This window comes from Empidonax traillii, unplaced genomic scaffold (genome assembly GCF_003031625.1).
Source record: "Empidonax traillii isolate 1590-97213 ecotype Southwest subspecies unplaced genomic scaffold, ASM303162v1 scaffold236:size2090792, whole genome shotgun sequence".
NCBI lineage: Eukaryota > Metazoa > Chordata > Aves > Passeriformes > Tyrannidae > Empidonax > Empidonax traillii.
The window spans coordinates 1,417,208-1,437,615 of record NW_020955429.1 but is presented as its reverse complement, the minus strand read 5'-3'; the positions used below and the strand labels follow the sequence as shown (position 1 = coordinate 1,437,615).

Genomic DNA, 20,408 nt, shown 5'->3' with positions numbered 1-20,408 from the left:
GAGTGTTTGTCTTGAAAATGTCCCAAATCCTGCCAAATCCTCCCCAAATCCCCTCACATTCCCCCGCCCCTGTGTCCCCCTCTGGTGCCGCTGAAAGGGGCAAAGCCTTTGCCTTGGCCCCTGCGCGGGAGGTGGGCGGGATGGGGTGCTTTGAAATTCATCCAGCTTGAAAATTGGGGATAGGGGTGTCAAAGGCCAGAGTCCCTCCAAGGAGAGGGGCCTGGGGCTGAGCACCCCTCTGGAGTCCCCTACTCCCCCCGTGCACCAAGGGACGGCAGAGTGCACCCGGGGTGGGGGAGCTGGCGTTGCTGCTCTCCTGCCCCTGGGATGCTCAGCCCCAGAGGCATGGGATGGGACGGGACGGGATAGGGATGGGATGACATGGGCACAGGAACGGAGAGGGGATGAGATGCAGATGGAATGGGATAGGATGGGATGGGGACAGAGAAGATACAGAAGAATGGGGACACCGGGGGACTGTCCCGGCGCTGGTCCCGGGGGGGCCCCGCCGAGTGCTGCTCCGGGGCGTGCTGAGGGGCCGCTTCTCCAGCCCGCCCCGAAGTGGCGGCTGCCGGGGTCGGCTGGAGGAGGGGGGTGCGGGCGCCCATGAAGGGTTAAGGGGGGCGGGGGGCTGCGGGGAGGGGGGTGTCGGCTCCGCCCGCTCCCGCCGTCCCCGGGAGATATTGTCATGCAAAAGCCCCCTGCGAGCGCAGCCTTTGTCCGCGCTCCCCCCGCCAGTATATTAACGGGCCGGGGCGGCGGTGGCGGGGGCGGGCGGGGGCCCGGCGGGCAGGAGGCGGCAGGGACGGGCGGGCGGCAGCCGGGGCCGCACCGGGCTCGCCATGGACTACTCCTACCTCAACTCCTACGAGTCCTGCGTGGCCGCCATGGAGGCGAGCTACGAGTTCAGCCCCTGCAGCCAGGCGGGCTCCTTCCAGTACAGCCCTATGCGGGGGGGCTTCGGGCCCGCGCCCGCCTGCGCCCCCCTCGCCTCCGCCAGCTGCACCCTGGGCACCCTCCGCGACCACCAACCCTCGCCCTACTCGGCAGGTAACGGAGCGGGACCCCCCGAGCCACCAGGGACATCTCCCGAGCAGCCCCCGGACGGGCGCAAGGAAGCGGCCGCGCCGTCGGGGCTGGCGGGGGACTGGGGCCGGCGGTTGCCGGTGATGTCTGGGCTCGGTGCCATCGGTTCCAAGAGCCGTCGGTGTCCTGTGCCCTCGGTGCTCGATGCCGTGGGCGCGCGGTATCGTCAGGACTCGATGCCGCCAGAACCCGATACTGGCGGTTCCCGGGAGCCGCCGGTGCCCTGCACTGTCAGGACTCGATGCCGCCAGTGCCCATTACTGCCTGTTCCCGGTACCTCAGGTGCCCGATCCCATCAATTCCTGGTGCCCTCGTTGCCCTGTCAGTGCTCGGTGCTGTCGGTGCCCATTACCATCGGTTCCCGGCGCCTACAGTGCCCGTTACTGCCGATTCCCGGTGCCGCTGGAGCTCGGCACTTGCAGAACTCGCAGCCATCGGTTCCTGGTACCGTTGACGACCGACATGGTCGGTTCCCGGTGCCCTCCGTGCCCGGTACCGTCAGTGCTTGATGCCGCCGTTTCCCGGTACTGTGCCCGGTACTGTCGGCCCTCGGTATCGTCAGCGCAAGCTGCCACCAGTGCCCGATTGCTGTTCGTTTTCGGTGCCTCCAGTGCTCGGTACTGTCAGGGCTCGATGCCGTCGGTAAACACTGCTGTCGGTGCTTGGTGCCGTCAAGTCCCGGTGACATCGATTCCCGGTGCTATCGATTCTTGGTACTGCCGATACTATGTCCCGCGGTTCCCGGTGCCGCCGGTGCCCGCAGCCCAGGCTGACTTCGGCTCGGTCCCGCCGTCCCCGGTCTCGGTTTCCCCACTCTCGTCTACCGGTGGGGACGGAACCCTCGAGCACGGCCGCGGATCCCCCGGGGTTCCCGGAATGGTGGCGGCCCCAGAATGGAGCTGGGGAAGATCCCCATCGCCGGGACCCCCTTCCCCGCTCCGCATTCGTTGCCGCCGCGGAGGCTCTGCCTGGGGATGCGCCGACAACGAAGGAGCTGCCGACCGGTACCGGCCGCCTTACCCGCACCGGTGCCGCATCGTCCCCCTATCCCCGCTCCCGCCCTGAGGCCCCGCATCCCGCCGGCAACGAAGGAACGGGGCAGGGGCGCGACGGGGACAGAGCCACCCAGCCCTGACCTCGTCCTTCTCGCCCTGCCCGCGGGATCCTGCCCGGTCCGTTCCTGCACGATTTATCCTGCCCGGATCATCGCGCCCACTCCATCCCTGCCCGTACACTCCTTCCCAATTCACCCCTGCCCAGTTCATCCTTCCAGGTCCATCCCCGTTCATCTATCCCTGGCCGGTATTCCCTGCCCGGTCCATTCCTGCATATTCATCTCTTCCCGGTCCATTTTTTCGCGGTTCATTCCTTCTTGGCCCATCCCTGCCCCGTTCATGCTGCCCAGTGTGTCTCTGCCGGGTCCGTTCCTGCTCGGTCCGCTCCTTATCCGTCCATTCCTTCCCGGTTCATCATTTCACCATTCACTCCTTCCCGGTCGATCCCTGCCCGGTGCATCCCTTCCCAGTTCAGCCCTGCTCAGTGTATCCTCTTCCCAGTTCATCTTTCCCTGACCAACGTCCCCTACCCGATCCATCCCTTCCCAGTTCATCCTTTTCTGGTTCATCCCTGCCCCATTCTTCCTGCCCATCTTGTTCCTTCCCGGTCCATTCTTGCCTGGCAGTCCCTGCCCCGTGCTCCCCAGTGCCCACTGATGCCTTCCTGCTGTACTGGTCCCACTGACGCCTCGTTTCCCTCTCAGTTCCCTACAAATTCTTCTCGGACCCGTCGGGGATCAACGAGAAGCGGAAGCAGCGGCGTATCCGGACCACTTTCACCAGCTCCCAGCTGAAGGAGCTGGAGAGGGTCTTTGCCGAGACCCACTACCCCGACATCTACACCCGCGAGGAGCTGGCCCTCAAGATCGACCTCACGGAGGCCCGGGTGCAGGTCAGTGCGGGAAGGAGGGGATGGGGATGGGGGGCTGAGGATGAAGAAAGGGGGGGCTCTAATCCCACCAGAGCGGGAACCCTGACAGTGGGATGCTGCCGCTGTGCTCCCTGTGTTGGGATGGAGGGCAGGGGGGGACTCGGCCTCGGCACCACCACAGCTGGGGACACAATGGGGGGCACTGCTCTGCTCTGATGGGGACTTCAGGGGTGTCCCTGGTGCTCAGCCTGACTCCCACCAGAGTAGGGACATTGGTTCATGCCACGGCACTGTCACTGCCACCGATGATTTAGTCCAATCTGAAACACTTAGAGGTTGGTGAGAGTCCAGGGAGGACAGAGTGGCACCTTTGTGGTGGTGGGGTGCAGACACCCCTCCCCGCTTTTTTTGGGTGCAGACGCTGCCTGTGTCAGTACAGAATTCTCTTGGTGGATGCAGATCCTCTTTGTGAGTGCAGACACCCCTGTGTTAGTGCAGACCCCCCTGTGTGATCACAGAACCTCCTTTGTGGGTGCAGACCCCTCTTTGTCAGAACACCCGTCCTCATAGGGATGCACGGACCCACTGGCCTGGAGCGTCCCACCCCCAGGGATGGGGCTGCGGGGGGGATGGTGTGTGGAGCCGACTCCACCATCGGCACCATGGGCAGCTGGAGAGGTGCCCGCTATGGGGGTGGGCTCTGACCCTGCGAGGTGCAGGTGTGGGTGCACCAGGGGCCCTGGCAATGCCCCCTCACCGTTTCTCTCCCCCACCGTCGCCCATGTGAGTGCCTGGTATCGGCCTCACAGATCCACATTGTTGTGGATATGCGTATCCCTCTGGTGCTGCTGAAAACATTCTTCCCCTTCGTGGGAATGAGGGGCTGTGAGGGGAACCTCAAGGCCTGAGGGGGGCTGCCTGCACCCACAGGCTCCCCAAACCCCCAAGGACGGTGGTGTGGGGTGCTCCCAATCCCCTCCATCCCCCCCAGGTGTGGTTCCAGAACCGTCGAGCCAAATTCCGCAAGCAAGAGCGTGCGGCCAATGCCAAGGGTGCCAGTGGCACCGGCACCACTGGGAAGAAGTCGGAGCCGCGCTCTTCCTCGGAAGATGACGAATCCAAGGAATCCAACTGCAGCCCGACGCCAGACAGCACGGCGTCCCTGCCTGCCGCTGCCATTGGCAGCCCCGGCGGTAGCCTGAGCCCCAGCCCTGGCGCGGGGGCACCCATGGGACCCGGCCATACCCCCCAGCCCCTCAAGGCGCCCCTCTGGGCAGGGGTGGGGGGTGGCAGCGGTGCCCCCAACGCGGCCGAGCTGCTGAAAGCCTGGCAGCCCACTGAGGCTGTGCCGGGACCCTTCTCTGGTGTCCTCTCCTCCTTCCATCGGAAACCCAACGGCATCAAAACAAACCTCTTCTGATCACTGAGTCACCGGATCTGGCTGCCCCAAAATCCCCCCTAGCCCCCATCCTGCACACCCCACCCACTGCCCCCACCACGGACCCAGCCACGATGCTTCAGCAAACGGGGAGATGGAACAGGGACCGCCCCCCGCCATCTCCTCGGACCCTGCGCCAGCGGGATGGACCCGGAGCTGGGGCAGCTCCCACCGGTACCCATGTAGGTGCTGCGGGACCACGGGGTGCAAGGCGGGGGCAGCGCCGCCGTGCTCAGCCGGCATGCCCCTGGCACAGCCTTCGCTTCTGGGGACTCCCGGTGCACTCCAGGGTTGGGGGCAGGTGCAGGGCTCCCCACAGCACTGCGGGTGCTCCAGGATCTTGGTACCTGCCCCAGGAGAACCCCCTCCAATGGGCTTGGCCGCTGGGCTGGGGGTGAGGAAGCACTTTACAGGGCGGGGTCTGGGGGCCACGGGGTGGGCGTTGCTGGGCAGTGCGGCAGGGAGAAGCTCCTTGGTGTGGGGAGAGGATGCCCCCCAAATTCTGCCTGCTGACATGGATGCCCCCTAGCAGCACCCTGACTCGGTGGGACTGGAGGTGAGAGGACCCCCCCCTTCCCCCCAGGATTTTGGGGAGTAAAAGCAGGACTGGGGGATTCAGCACTCACCAGCATTGCCGTGGGTGCTGCACACGGAGGCAGGGCACCAGAACGGCTGAGAGTGAGGTAGCCACCCCGAGAGGGGGCTGGCGAGAGACTGAACCCCTAGAGCAGCCAGTGGGACCCCTCAGGAGAACACGGACCCCTCAAAACAGCCGGTGGGATCCCTTGGCTGAGCCAGGACCCCCCGAGCAACCAGTGGGAGTGCCGGGAGCAGCTGGTGGGACACCTCAGAGAAGCCAGGACTCCTCACCAGAAGCAGGATGGGTGCTCCCACTGGAGCTGGCACAGGTGCAGTCAGGACGCTCCAGCACAAAGGGTCCCCAGCAGGGGGCTGGAGTGCTGGTGGGCTCCCTTGCACCCAGCTCCCCCCTACACTGGTGCTGCCGTGCCAGTTGGCTTCGTGGCATGGTGAGCATGCTGGCAGCCCACCCATGTGTCGTTGTCCACCCCCCATCTCCCCCACTCCCCCCGAGGTGAGGTCCCCTTTTCTTTTGTTTTTTATTAACATTCTGTAATTTATTGCCCATGTTTGCAAATGCCACCAATCCAAATAAAACTTAATTTATTGATGATGCTGCTGGCCCTCAGCCCTCACTGCACCCCCCACAAGGGCTGCAGGGCTGAGGGGCTGCATGGCCCTCACCCCTGAGCTATCCAAAATCCAACGTAGCACCCTAGGTGATGCCACAGACCCCCAAGCACCTTAGGGGTTATTTTGGGTGCCCCCCACCAAAAGACCTCAAGGACATGTAGGGAGCTGTGGGAGCACCTTATGGGAAGCCCCTCAAGTGGAATGAGGAGAGGGGTGCCCCACACAGCCCCTCTGGCCTCTTGGGGTCCTTTGGAGGTGGTAATGGGGAAGGTCCTAGGGGCACTGGGGTGGTGAGAAGGAGCACACCCAGGGTGTTGGGCGGACAGTCTGGGGTACCCAAGGTGGGCAAGAAAGGCGGAAGGCACCAAGTCCCACCTTGTGGGGACCAGTGAAGCCACTCTGGAAGGTCCCCATTATCCTGGGACCAGTATGGCCAGCCTGGAGCATCCCTGACTGTGCTGGGACCAGTACAGCCAGCTCGGGGGGTCCCAGATCACACTGGGCCCTGGTTCCTCAGTCCCGCCCCCTCGCCAGACCCTCCCAGACTCACCCTTACCATGCTGACTCACCACACCCATTGCATGAAACATAACAAAAATCACTCCAGATTTACCAAAAAACACCAAACACAGGGCATGACAAGACAGGGATTTAGTGGAGGGGAAGTTCAAACCAAACACCCCAGTAAGAGGGGATTTGGGGGGCTGCTGGGGGGCCCGGCCCATCCTTCATCTCAGCCGGAGTGAGGGGACGGGGTGATGGAGGTGGCGTTTGCCCCCCACCCCCCTAGGGGACAGGGAGAGTCTGGAGGGGTCATCCCAGCAGGGAAGGCATGGCTGGGGGATCCTTGGCCTGGGGACCCTCACCCTGGGGACCCCCCTGGAAGGGCACCTGGTGAGGTTGCGGGCTGAGCACCCATGGGGGACCTGGGTGCCAGCCCCACTGCCCCTGAGGGCAACAGAGACCCCCGGGGCGGGGACGGACCCAGCAAGTACCTAATGGGCAAACTGGGAGCGGGGGTACACCCCGGAGGCACTGGTGGTGTGAGGTGGGGTCTGGGGGTGAAGGCACTGATCTGACTCAACTGCAGTGGGATTCCCGGGGTAGGAATTCCCAGGGCAGGGACAGGGACCTCCATGGTGGGGATGGGACTCCCAAGGATGGGGACAGGCACCCCTGGGGTGGGGAAAGAAACCTCCAGGGATGGGGATGGCACACCTACACTGAGGATGGGGATCTCCCAGGGTGGGGAGAGGGACTCCCAGGGAGGGGATGGGACACCCCTAGCATGGGGACATGAATCCCTGGGGTGGGGACAGGGACCCTCCAAGCAGAGACAGAAACCTCCAAGGTTTCTGTCCACGGGTGGGACTCCCGTGTTGGGGACAGGGCCCCTCAGGGTGGGAATGGGTGCCCTCAGGTGGGAAGACAGGGGTGGGGACAGGGACCCTCTGAGTGGGGATGGGACCTTTGGGGTGGGGATGGAGACCCTGAGCTCTGCCCAGTGCTGTCCATGGGGGCTGGCCAAGCCATCCCATCCCATCCCATCCCATCCCATCCCATCCCATCCCATCCCATCCCATCCCATCCCATCCCATCCCATCCCATCCCAGCACTGACTGGGCATCATGAAGGCACTTGGGTTGAGACACGACTTTGCTCAGCACCTCCTCCTCCTTCTCCTCCTAGCTGTGAGGAGCTGTGGGGGGAGCCAGGGCCCCCAGAGTTCCCCCCAAACAGCCCTTCCTCCAGCCCTTCTTCCAATAAATAAGAAATAACTTATATGTGTGGATGTCCCCATAGGGACCCTCCTGTGAAATTATCTGACCAGAACCCACCACCCGCCCTGTCCCCCCCTCCCCACCCCATTACCCAGCACCCGAGATGGGGGGCAGGCTGTGCGGGTCCCAGGGCTCCCACTAGCTGCTGGTGATGGTGGGATGCATGGATGAAGGATGTGTGACCATGGGATGAGGGATCCTCAGCTGCAGGATGCGGGATGCTCAGATGCAAGATCTGGGATGCATGGCCATGGGATCCGGGATACATGGTCGCAGGATCTGGGATGCTCAGCCACAGGATCCAGGATGCAGAACGCACACCCATGGGATCTGGGATGCGTGGTTGTGGGATGCAGGATGCTGGGCCACAGGACACGCGACTGCAAGATCTGGGATGAATGGCTGCAGGATTTGGTTGCTGCAGGATTTTGGGTGCTGGGCCGCAGGATGCAGGCTGTGCAGCCACAGGATGCTGGGCTGTGGGATGCACGGGATGCCAGGTGTGCAGCTACTTGCGGAGCTGGAGGCTCTCCAGGAGGACACGCTTGTGGCCAGGCTCCAGCACTCCAGCCTCCTCCAGGTCCTCCTCTGTGATGTCACTGGGGTGGGGGTGCAGACATGGAGCTCTCTGCCCCCAGGCTTACCACAGCCTCGGGAGGAGGGCACCCTGCCCAGGTGAGGTCCCCATTAGGGGGTGCGAGAGCCCCCACTTGGGCTGCTGGGTGCCCACCCAGTCTCCTTCCTGTCCCTGCTGTGGGGCTACGTGGCCCTGCGGGGGGGCAGTGGGGATCCCTTGGAGTAGCTGGGACACCCAGGGGCAGCAGGGATCCTCAGGAGTGGTGGAGATCCCCCAGAGCAGCACAGAACCTCTGAGGGCTGTGGGGTCCTCCAGGACAGCAAGGGGAAACAGGGGAAACAGAAACCCAGGGGAAGCGGAGAGCCTTGGGGGTCAGTGGGAACCCCCGAGGGACAGTGGGGACCACCAAAAGCAGTGCCCCCATGGATCTCCCCAGAACAGGGTCACCCCTCCCAGGCATTGTTGTGACCCTCTGGGGAGGACATGGACCCCCTGGGGATGGCAAGTCCTGAGGGGGGGTGTGAGCAGTTTCGGGGAGCAGCTCACCTGAGGAACTCCAGGTCATCCCAGCCATTGCGCACCAACCCCTCCTCGTACCGCTCCAGCCCCAGCGCTCGCAGCCACTCGCCCACGCCAGGCATGGTGCCCACGCCACGGCCCAGCACCTGCACCCAACACCCTCAGCACCACGGGGTCTCCCAGAGAGCCCCAGCTGAGCACACTGGGAGGCCCAGCATCCTGACCCCCACCCACCCTGCATCACCCACCTCCTCAGCCAGGTCCTCCTGGATGCTCTCCTGGATGGAGTGGGGTGGGAAGGCGAGGGGGCGGCCATAGTCGGGGGGCAGGCAGCGGGGGGGCAGCCCCCCTTTGGCCAGCAGCGGTGGGGGTGGGGCCACCCTCCCCTTCCCACCCCCGTAGTCCACCTCACTCAGCGTCTTGGCCATCTGCAGCACCGAGCAGGAGCGGTCATCCAGCAGCCCCCCAGCACTGGGCAGCCCCCCGGTAGTGGGCAGACCCCCAACTGCAGGCAGCCCGCCAGTAACGGGGGTCCCACAAGCCCCCTCCATCCCAAATCCAGCCCCAGGAGCTGGGGGTGGCCGGGGGTGCAGCTTGGGCAGGGGAGCCTCTCCAAAGGCAGTGGGGTGGGATTTGGGGTCCTCACGCGTGGTGGGCACTGGCAGCTCCTTGGGGGTGCCAAAGAAGGGGTTTGTGGGGAGCTCCATCTCCCGTGGTAGTGGTGGCGGGGGGAAATCTGGTGGCGGCAGGTTAACGGTGCTGAGATCCTCCTCCTCGTCACTCTCATCACCGCGGCACACCGAAGGGTGCCGGCGGCGTTCTGGCACTGCCAGCTGCACTTTGGCCTTGGGGGGCTTGCCAGGGTCCCCTGGTGCCAGCAGCTGGTGGGGGACCCCTTCCAGGACGTAGTATGCGGGATTGTTGAAGCTGTTCTTCAGGGGAGCCCCCGACATCTCTGGCACTGCCTCTGCCTTGGACCTGCAGGCACAGGGGTGAGCGTGGCAACCCAGAATGTGCCCCCTCCCCAGCCCTACCCATATTCCTCACCGGTTTGGAGCAGCCTCATCCCTGGGGGTGCCACGGTGTGGGGCAGGGGGCCGGAGGGCTGCTGCAGTGTTGCCCTTCTCGGGCTCCTCCAGGAACTTCGCTGGGTTGGCAGGGGGGGGCTCGGCGACAGTGGGCTTCCGCCCCACAGACCTGGGCAACAGGAGGTGTGGGGTGCTCCATGGGCTCGAACCCCTGGAGTGGAGCTCAGAGTCCCAGGATGGCACAAGGTTCAGATCCCCTGAGATGCATCTCAGCAGCCCAGCACTGGGCTCAGACACCCAGGATGGGGCTCAGGCCCCCAGGATAGGGTTCAGTCACCAAAACATGTCGGTGCCACTCTTGGAGGCACAACAGAGCCCCATACCTGCCCTGCATGGAGCAGAGCTGTCCCCAGTCACCTCCCACACACCATCCCTGCACCTTCCCGAGCCCCAGGGCCCCCAGCTATGTGTTACCAGTGCCCCCCACCCGCTAAGCCCTGTCCCCCGTACTTGGCATAGTCCTGGGTGGTCCTGGCACCCAGCGGCACCTTCCCTTTGCCGGCTGTTGTCTCGTCCTTATCAATGCTGATCCACTCTGCCGGGGGACAGGGGCTCAGTGGTGGGGTCCCGTCCCCCCAGTTTCCCCCAGGGAGGGGAGTCCTCACCATAGAGCCTCTCACGGGTGCCCAGGCGCTCAGTGGGCACCCGGACCTTCATGGAGCCACGGATGTTGCCGGTCTCCTCACCACGGTGGGACAGGTAGGTGAGGAACTGCTGCGCTGTGCTGCCAATCATCGACTTCAGGGCGATGACACACTCCCCTAGGGGTGACAGCAGGGGGTCAGGGGTCTGCACCCCTTGGACCCCCGGGTGCAGGCACGGTGCTGGTGTGGACAACACTCACCGTAGGATTCATAGCCATCGAGGGATTTGACGGTGAGCAGGAGGTGCTGGTCCTGCAGGTACTCAATCTCAGAGAGGATGGGCTTCAGCTGCAGCCAAGGGGACAAGGTGCTGGCACTGAGTGGGGGTCTCCCTGCCTGCAGCTCCCCCTGGCGCCCACCCTGTCAGCCCCCAGCTCCTCCTTACCGTCGGCAGCTGCCGGGACGACCACTGCACTTTGAGGAAGTTGATGTTGTCACTGCTCTGGCTGTCATTCTCGAAGCTCTTCTTGAATTCTGTGGTGGTGGGGGGACATGGCATCACCCCTGCCAGTCCCCCTGGCACCCCACATTACCATCCCAGTCCTCACCTTCCAGGCAGGTAGAATAGAACTCTATGAAGAACTTGGTGCGACTGGATGTCTTCACAATGGCCTCGATGCTCTCAAACTCGATGTACGCCTGCTCTGAGGACTTGGAGAGCCCTCCATGGAGAGACGAGCTGTTGGAACCCTGCTGGGACCTCCCCATCTCGAGGGACGAGAGAGAGGTGGAACCCGCAGCAGGGTGGGGGACAATGAGATGTCCCCTTGGGCACAGGCACCTTTTTTGGAGACAAACTGGGATGTCACTCCCACTTCGAAGGAGCCGAAGACGGGTGAGTGGTCACTGGTGACAATGTCGTCTGTGCATCCTGCAGCCAGCAGGGATGGGGGGGACGGTCAGGATGGAGGGGACTGTCCCAGATTGGGGGACAGGGGTGTTGGAGGGTCACGCTGCTCACCATAAGCGTTGCAGTTGACGTGAGTCTCAGGGTAGGACTTCCAGAGGATGCGGTCGCACCAGGATGGCACGTTGGTACGCACCTGGCAGGGATGGGCAGTGGGTGAGGGTTCAGATTGAGGTGTCTACCCCTCCCCTGACTCCCCACTATCCCAGCACCTACCCCAGTGGGTTTCTGCTTGTGCCAGACATAGGTGTCCCGGGATCCCCGCTCGTAGCGGTAGGTTGGGGGGAAGGTGATCTCCTCCTCACCTGCACAGACAGCAGTGGGTCAGCACAGTCCCAGCAGGAGGGGCTGTCCCCCCAGACTCTCCCAGAGCCCCCCCAGTCCTCACCAAAGCGCAGGAACACCTTGTGCTTCTCCTTCTCCAGGTTGAGCTGATCCACCTTCAGCAGCGGCTCCAGCTCCTTGCGGCTGATGTAGTTGAGGATCTCCTGTGGAACAGAGGGGCTGGCACTGGGCTGGGCAGGGGGTACCTGACACCCCTCACTCCCCATTCCCCTCCCTCAACCTGGATGTCCATGTCCAGGCGGTAATTGAGGTCCCCAAACCAGAAGAGGTGGGTGAAACGAAGGGAGATGTCAAAGGAGCTCAGTTGCTTGTCCCCCAGTGAGAGTAGGCGCAGGATGTCCAGGTAATTCTGGTTCCTCCTGAAGCAGGGGAAATGGGGACAGGGGTGTCACAGGCATGGGGACAGGGCCCCTCCCAGCCCATTCTGGAGCAAGGGTGCTCACCGTGCCGTTTTCTCATTGCCAGAGGTGAGGTGGCAGTTGACGAAGCCAAAGGAGGTGCCATTGAACATGAAGGAGACACCCACAGCACCCTTGTTCCCTGTGGGGACACGGGGACATGGGGTCAGATCAGGCCAGGGCAGGGGCAGTCCCCCAACCCTGGGGGACAGGGATCAAAGTCCCCACCTGGCTGGCTGGCATGGGCACGCGCCCAGAGCCCTTCCCATGTAACACACATATCCCCAGAGCCTGCCTCGTGCAACACACACACAGAAAGCCCTCCTTGTGAAACGCCCACACCCAGACACCTTCTCATGCAACACATGTGCTCTGCGACCCCTTCTCGGGCAACACACACCACCCCAGACTCCTCTTCAAGCAACACGTGCTTCAGGACCCCATCCTGTGCGACCCATGCAACACCAGAAACACCCTGGAAACCCAGATACTACTGCCCCCCTGGTGCAGCGCACAGACCCTGTCCCCCACGGGCCCCTACCCAGGGTGTTGGCGATCCCTGTCTTGACGCTCGAGGTGCTGACGTGGCTGATGCGGTTCTCGTGCTCCGGCTTCACCAGCACCACCACCTTGATGTTCCACAGGGACTGCATGGCCACCTGCCGGCCCCGGCATCCTCAGCCCCTGCCAGCACATGCTGGGGTTCCCCCCGGGGCTGTGGGAGCCCTTCAGTGCACCCACAGCTGCTGCTCATTACTGCTTCACCCCAGCCGCTTCTGCCCAAGGCTGTTCCCCAGGAATTCCACCACCATCAGCACCCACAGCTACCAGCACCAGGAGAGCACCCTAAAATACCCAGTGTCAGCAGAACTAGAGCACCAACAGCTGCCCAGCACCACAAGAGCACCCCAAAACACCCAGTGTCACAGAGCCAGAGCACAGCCACCCCAGGGACAGAGTATCACCCACCTCCACCACCCCCTGGTGCCTGCACACTGCAGTCCCCAGGATCCCCTGGAGCCTCTGGTTCCTACCGGCCGGTACTCGACCTCCGTGAAGTCCTTGAGGACGGTGCGCAGGAAGTCCACCCACTCCTTGTCTCCCAGGGAATTCTCCTGGGTGCCGAAGACGTAGATGTCATGGGGGATGGCCATCGTCACCTCATCCAGGGTCTTGCCCAACCCCTTGGATGTGAACCATGAGGTGATGCTCTTAGGAGGGGGGACGCTGCCTGCAAGGGGGACAGCACGGTTAGGGGGGACCCCAGGGTCTTGGCACTCCACCTGGGCTTCCCCTGCCCTTCTCACCCATATTCCAGGTGCCAATGAAGATAGAGATCATGTCAGGCTCATCCTGGTGGGAATGCTTGTTCTTCATCAGCTGCAGGAGCTGGCAGAAAGCCTCACGCTTCTGCAGGGGTGGACATTGAGAGGGGGGGCCAGAGGGGCTCTCCACAACCCCCTCCAGCCCCCCTGCTTTGGCTCAGCCAAAGCTGGCACCTCCTGGGCATCGGGAACCACTACAGGGACATTCCCCAGCCATCAAGCACCGGCACCCAGTGCCCATCCCTGAGCCCTACCAGGGCCCAAGGGTTAAATCCTGCCCACGCCCCACCCTTACAAGGGACCTGCCCCCTGGTCCCCCCACCCAAGTATTACCCACCCGGGCACTGACGAAAACGAAGTCTTTCCGTTGTGTTTTATCCTTTTCCTTCTCAAAAACGATGCCCAGCTTGTTCTGCACCCGCTGTGACTTGATCAGCTGCCGGACTGGGGAGGAGCAGAGAGAGCTGGGGAGTGCTGGGTGCCACCTGGGTGCTGGAAGCCCCCCAACCCATGCTTTGGGGGACCCCCAGGATGGGGACACCCCATAGCTTCCAACCCACCACTGAGCCTCACAGAGATGCTCTCCAGTGCAAAGGCAGCCTCAGGGGTGCAGGGGGCCCCGTGGGTGCCTCCCCACTCACTCTTGTCATGGGTGAAGGTGTTCCAGTCCTCCTGGGAGTCCTTCTGCTTCTTCAGCACCACCAGCTTCCCCCCCTCCACGTCCACACTCAGTGTGTACTTCTGTGACTTCCCAATCTTGGTCAGGTCCCCCAGTGTGATATCCAGCTTCACCTGCCGGGGGACATCGGGATGAGGGAAGACAGAGGGGACATCCCAGCACTCCAGCTGGCACTCAGGCCCCCCCAGAGACACCTAGAGGTCTGTGCCCTCAGTGTTACACCACATGCACTCAACTGATGCTGTAAATCTCCCAAAACTCCGAACCTCAGGAAGGGGGGGTAGGGTAAGATAGGGCAGGGCTCACCTCAAAGGTCTGCACCGGGATGCTCTTGGCCTTGCGGGACAGGGGCTGGGAGGAGGCCACGGGGGCAGCCGAGCTCATCTCCTGCAGGGCCTTCAGTGCCTGCCAGAGCCCCCAGTGGCATCAGCTGAGAGCCCACCAGCCCCCTCCCCAGCTCTACCAACCCCTCCAGCTCTTGAATCCCACCAGTGTTCCAAGCACCCCCAGCCCTCCCAGCCCCCCAAGATCCACCAGCCCCCAAGTGCCCCCAGCTCCACTGCCCCCCCCAGTCCATTGCTCTCCTCAACTCCCCCCAGCTCCACCAGTCCAACAATCCCTGTCAGCTGCCCTAGTCCCACCATCAGCCCCATCAGTGCCATCAGCCCCACAGACCCCTCAGTCCATCCAGATCCCTCAAGACACCCCCATGAGAATGCACCCCCCACACACCCCCACCCTCACCTTCTTCTCAATGGAGGAGAGGAAATCTTTCAGCACAGACAGCTTCAGCACCAGGCTCTCCAGCTCCTGTTCCCCGCTCTGCCCTGCTGTCTGGAATTCCCATCAGGTAACCTAAGCACAGGGATGGGATCCCCACACCCACCCCAGTCCCCCCCAGAGTAGCAAGACTCCGAGGCACCCTGGGATGGGGCAAGATGGTGGGTGTTTCTCCCCAGGCTTTCCCACCACCCACAGATGGTGCTACAGTGGGATTCATGGGCACAGTCCGTGGTGGTGGGTTGCCACCACTGTGTCCCCATATCCCCCTCACCTGCTGCAGAATCTTGGAAACCATGGGGGAGCTCTGCTGGTCAAACACCTTGGAGAGGATCTCCAGCCCTGCCAGCACCTTGTCCACCTCACTGCAGGGGCAAGAGGAGCCAGCTCAGTGGGTGACACAGATGTCCCTCCATCTGTCCAGGTGCCCAGCACCCACCTGTGCAGCCGTTTGCAGGAGGTGACAAGGGTCTTGTTGAGGTGTGGGAGGCTGTTGGCCCCCCCCTTCACTGCCTCCAGGTCCAGGGTGTAGCTGCCCTTCAGGTACTCGTGGGAGATGCGGCTGAGCCCGTTGGCGCTGCGGGAAGGACACTCAGGGGGTGAGAGCTGGTAAGGATGGGCAGGGGACAGACAGGGGACCGGCAGGAGAAAGGCAGACCCTCACCTCTCTGCTGGCCCCTCCGGCACGGCTGGTCCCAGGCTAGTGGGGCTGAGCCTGGCTGAGGTACTGGAGAAGCTAGTGGAGCCAGAGCGTGGTGGCAGTGGAGGCTTCTCATCCTCTCCATCTGCAATGGGGTGATGAGGGAATCAATCACCACCACCCCAGGAGTCCCAGGATCCCCCCCACCCACCCATGTCACCCTGCCATACCTGAGTAGTCCCTGTCCTCCACGGTGTCCTTCTCTTTCTCCCTCTCGACAGGGAAGAGCAGGGTGCAGACCAGCCCCTGATTGGGCTGCAGGTACAGGGCGATTAGCTCGCTCAGCGTCTTGAAGCGCCGCACCTGCACCCCCTGCGACGTCTGCGGGGACACCAGGGCCATCAGCACCTGCAGCCACCATCACTGGACCCCCGGGTGGGGACATCACCAGGTAGGGAACCCATCATGCAGGGACACCACCATGCAGGGACGCCCAGGCAGGGATCCCTCCAGGCAGGGATGTCAATGTGCACAGAGCCCCACTGGAGGGATGTCCCCAAGCAGGGATGCTACCACGCAAGGAGCCCCAGGGAGGGATGTCCCTATGCAAGCATATCCCCAAGGAGGGACATCCCCATGCAGGGATCCCACCACCCAGAGATGCCAGCATGCAGGTACCTCCGTGCAGGGATACCTCCATGCAGAGAAGCCACCACGGAGGGATGTCCCCCTGCAAGGAAATCCCCACAAAAAGACTCCCACCCAGATATGTCACCATGCAGGGACCCATATGCAGGATGGGGGGCTGACTCCACAGGCCCTGGTGGGGAGCTGGGCCTGGTGCATGTGGCACAGTGCGGTGGTGCCACCCACGGGGGGCTGGCAGGTGGGCTGGCAGGGTGCAGGCAGCAGTCATCCCTTGGCCTCCTCCCTCCCGGGGGCAGCTTTTCCTGCCTGCTCAGCCAGCACAAAGGGGGTTCTGTTGCTCTAAAAATACCCAGTGCTGGCAGTCAGCCAAGACAGGCACAGCCAAGCCATCCGGCACAGCCGGGCACGCGCGTGGCACCAGGCCAGGACTGAGCCTGGCACAGCCAAAGAGACAGGCACACCCATGGCATGAGGTCAAGATTGAGCCCTGCCAAGCCAGAGACCCCTCGCTGCCCACGAGCCAGAGGGTGTCCCATGCCCCCACTGCCCACCTGCACAGCCAGGAAATCTTCCTCGTCGGGAAGGATGCGGTAGGTGTGGACATGCTTCTGGAACCTGTGGCAGCAGGGAGCAGGCCATCAGGTTCTAGGGTGTTGGGTGGCATTCTCCCCCCCACCTGCATGGCCCAGAACTCATCCAGCACCCCCAGTGACGAGCTCCAGTACCACTATTCCCTACGGCATCCAATGAGCTGACAGAGAAACCTATGGGAAAATGCCTGCAGGATGGGGGCTGGGGGTTCTGGACGGGTGCTGGGGGTCCCAGAGTGACCCCTCTGCTTGCTCTGACCCCACGATCAACACCACTACGTCCTTAGTAGTGCCACTGTCCCAGCCCCACTGCCTGTCTGTGTGCTGGAGCCTGTGTCCCCAGCCTGCAGTGCAGGCAGGAGATGGCAGGCGCAGGCAGGAGCTGGCAGGAGCAGGCAGGAGCTGGCAGCCAGGACACCAGGAAACAATTTATTTTCCAGTGGAAGCTGACAGGAACCAGGGACGCGATCCCGGCGCAGGGGGTGACAGGTGGTGCTAAGAGACAGGGTGACAACATCAGTGGGTGCAAGGAGTGGGACCAGGACTCCAGGGGTGTCCTTTCCCCATTCTGGGGACTCCAGGAGCCAGGGACCCCTGGCACAGCCAGACACCCCCCCCAACCCCAGTGCTGTCAGGAGGGACAGTGACTCCTGGGCTGGCCTCTGGCCACAGAGCCCACCATGAGCATCAAAGAGGCTTGTCACCACGCCAGGGCCACTGGCCACCACTCCAGGGCCACTGGTTACCACACCAGGGCCACTGGTCACCAAGGCCACTGGTCCATTCAGCTGCCGTGTCTCCTGCCCTGATGGCACCTCAACACGGGACTAGAGGACTGGGACAAGGCAGCATCTGTCCCCCCTGCACTGTGTCATGTCCATGGACAGGGTGCTGTGTCCCCTGCTCCCACTCCATGAGGCCACATCCCCTGGTCTCCTCCTATAGAGCCAGATCCCTCACAGTGTCACAGGTTGCCTACTGCCACTCCATGATGTTAGTTTCCCTGTGCCACCCCACAGAATCAGGTTCCCTGGTGCCAGCCCACAGAATCAGGTTCCCTGGTGTCACCCCACTTCCTGCAGTGCCAGGTCTCTCCAGCAGGGAGTGCCCCCAGGTGCCCTAATGCCCAGTCAGGGGTCGTGGGAAGCATAAGGAACCCCCAAAGTAGGAGGGGGGGCTGTATGGAAAACCTGCGGGAGGGGTGAGGGGGTCACTGTTGAAACTCCTTGCTGAGGGATCTCACGGGTCCCCAGATCAAAGGAATCAGAGTGGGAGAACCCCAGCTGGTGGGATTGGGGTGACACAAAGACACATCCCCCCAACGGGGGAAAACATAAGGAGTCTCTGTGGAAAGTCCTAAGGCACGTTTGGGGTCTCCATAGCAAGAACAGCAGTGGGGGTGTGATGGGTGGGTGCAAGAGGAACCCCAGCCCAGCACCAATACATGGAACCCCAAATTGGAGAGGCAAGAGGCATAATCCCTAGGAGGAACCTCAGCTGTGGGGGAGGACAAGGGGTTCTCCATAGGTAACCAGACGTGGAGCCAGAGAGACACGCAGCCTACGGGGTGAAGGGGAGGGGGAGGGGGACTACACGGCCCTTGGCAACCCAGCCCCGTGCCGCTGGCGGCTGCTATTTTGATGAGCGACGCCGGGGGGGGCCTTGGGAGAGCCGGGCTTGGGCACAAAGAGCCTTTATGTGGGAGCACTGGGGCTCCCTGTCAGCTCTGACACGCAGCCGGCACCCTGCCACAGCCTGGCCGGCACAGCGGGCACCCCATGCACACCCCCACCCTCCATCCTGAGAGCAGTGTGTGGGCACCTCGGTAAGGGGGACACCACGCACCCGCTGGCACTGGTGTCCCCATGAACCAGCAGTGAGGCAGGACAGGCGCTGCAACTCCCCATCCTCCTGTGGGACACCACACCGGAACCATCCCCAATGGCACTGCCCACCCACCGCCAACACTGGCACTCCTCGGGGTGCCACCGCTGTGTGCCGGCACTGTGGGCTCTGGTGATGCCCCAGTGTGCCACAATGAGATGGTCCAGTGTGTTCATGGTAAGGCCACAGCAAGATGTCCCGGTGAGCCACATCCATCCCGGAGAGGTCATGGAGCACTGGCAGGAGGGTTAAAGGAAGCCGACGCTGCCGGGATCCCGCTGCAGTTCCCTTTCCTCCTCCTGCTCCCGCAGCTATTTTTAGGGCCCCGGCAGTGGCTAGGGCCAATGGCTTCACAGCCCTGGCCACCCACTTGCTGGCAATGGGTGGGATCGCAGCACCAGGGATTCCCAGTGGTTCTTGTCGAGGTGCTTGTCACCCACCGTGGCATCCCTATGATGGGTTTTGTGATGCTGTGTGGTCCCAACCTGCAGCACAGTCACGTGGCACCCACAAGCCCCTCACTGATCAGTGGGAAACACCAGTCACAGACACCCCTTCCCCAGGCATCCATACCATGATGCCAGCTGCAGAACCCTGTCACCCACCCTGATGCCCTGACATGCCCCTAAGTCCTGTGACACCACATGTTCTCCCAGTGCTTTCTCCTGGTGTTGCTCACCAGCCCAGCTTCGTGGTGGGGAGCCAGTGCCCACAACCATGCTGTGCCCCTGTGGCTGGGAAACCACATTTGCCCCCGTCCACGGGGAAGGACGGCAGTGCCGCCATGGAGGCTATGTGCCTGGCACCTGCACGTGGCACCAGCACACAGCAGCCCCAGGCCAGGGCAGGCCAGCTCGCAGTTCTCCCACAGACTCTTGGGGCACAGAAAAGCTTCGAGCTGAGGTGCCGTCACTGCCACCCCACAACCACATCGAGGTTAAAGTACTGGCACAGGCAGCAGGCCTCAAGCAGAGCCAGGGGCATGCCCCAGGAGCTCCCCGGAAGCGTCGCAGCACACACCACCCCAGGTTGGGGACCCCCCCAGACATGAAGCTGGGGACGAGGGACCCCCAGTCCCATGGGGACGCTCAGAGACCCCAAGATTGTGGGGTGGAGGCCAGACCCCCCATCTCACAGACCCTCATCATGGCAAGGGTGGGTGTCACAGCCCCCCTGGAGCCAGTCCAGTGTCCCTTCCATGCCCAGGGACCCCCAGTCCCTCCAATACCCCCCAGTCTGTTGGTGTCTGGTCCCTCGGGACCCCCAGGCTAGAGCAGGTGCCATTCCCCTGGTGCCCTGTCACTCAAAAGTGCCAGTGTCCCCCTGTGCCCCTCAGGTCTCCTCTTGTCTGTGTCCCCCCAGCATCCACTGTCCAGAGCTGCCCCAGTCCCTCTGTACCCAGTTCCCCAAATTCCCAGTAATCCCCAGAGTATGGGTGACCCCTATGTCCACTGTGTCCTCCCAGGTGTGACCTCTCTTCTGCCTTCTGCCCTCTGGGTGTCAGTGTCCCCTCGGTGCTCCCCCTGTGCTCTGGAAGGCTAGATCCCTTGTGGTGACCCCCAACTGTTCCCCCTGCCAGTGCTCCCCTGGTGCCCCCCCTGCCCTCGGTGTGTCTCCCAGTGCTCTTCCCGGCCCCTGGCCAGTCCTTCCCTGGACACCCCATCTTTGTCCCTCGGTACCCCACCAGTGCTCCCCTGAATCCCCTCCAGTGACCCCCACCATGACAGCCCAGTGTCCCCCTCGTACCTCACTGGTGCTCCCCCAAACCCTCCCGGCTGCTCGCCCAGGACCCCCCCGTCCGGCACTCCTCCGGCGTCCGTCCTGCTCTCCTCGGCTTTCCCCCCGGTGCCCCTCCGGTGCCCCCCTACCCATGGCCCCGGATCTCCGCCGGTGCCCCCGCCCCGTGCCTCTCCCGCTCCGCCCCCCGGGACCCCACCAATG

The 20,408-nt window shown here is 63.3% G+C and overlaps 2 protein-coding genes across 2 annotated transcripts; one reads left to right on the top strand and one right to left on the bottom strand.

The window, feature by feature from the left end:
• The first annotated feature begins 815 nt into the window (after positions 1 to 815).
• PHOX2A (paired like homeobox 2A) lies at positions 816 to 4,596 on the top strand. The gene is made up of 3 exons (XM_027888275.1): positions 816 to 1,050; positions 2,846 to 3,033; positions 4,004 to 4,596. Exons 1-3 carry the CDS (start codon positions 843 to 845, stop codon positions 4,430 to 4,432), a joined length of 825 nt encoding a protein of 274 aa, XP_027744076.1. The 5' UTR covers positions 816 to 842; the 3' UTR covers positions 4,433 to 4,596.
• Positions 4,597 to 7,276: 2,680 nt separating this feature from the next.
• Positions 7,277 to 16,619, bottom strand: INPPL1 (inositol polyphosphate phosphatase like 1; the record flags this gene model as incomplete). Its single annotated transcript, XM_027888241.1, has 27 exons — positions 7,277 to 8,042; positions 8,567 to 8,685; positions 8,788 to 9,517; positions 9,587 to 9,736; positions 10,078 to 10,162; positions 10,233 to 10,388; positions 10,472 to 10,559; positions 10,657 to 10,745; positions 10,820 to 10,933; positions 11,053 to 11,142; positions 11,233 to 11,314; positions 11,395 to 11,483; positions 11,567 to 11,666; positions 11,744 to 11,882; positions 11,967 to 12,063; positions 12,463 to 12,580; positions 12,956 to 13,152; positions 13,229 to 13,331; positions 13,584 to 13,690; positions 13,888 to 14,038; positions 14,232 to 14,330; positions 14,670 to 14,759; positions 14,980 to 15,070; positions 15,145 to 15,282; positions 15,370 to 15,490; positions 15,576 to 15,726; positions 16,545 to 16,619. Coding segments are annotated over 27 exons (3,660 nt in total), but the record flags the coding sequence as incomplete, so codon positions are not given.
• Between the last annotated feature and the right edge of the window lie 3,789 nt (positions 16,620 to 20,408).

Coding starts and splice junctions, on each gene's coding strand:
- PHOX2A (XM_027888275.1), top strand. CDS start 843: ATGGACTACTCCTACCTCAACTCCTACGAGTCCTGCGTGGCCGCCATG. Junction 1,051..2,845: donor ACCCTCGCCCTACTCGGCAG/GTAACGGAGCGG, acceptor TTTCCCTCTCAG/TTCCCTACAAATTCTTCTCG. Junction 3,034..4,003: donor TCACGGAGGCCCGGGTGCAG/GTCAGTGCGGGA, acceptor CATCCCCCCCAG/GTGTGGTTCCAGAACCGTCG.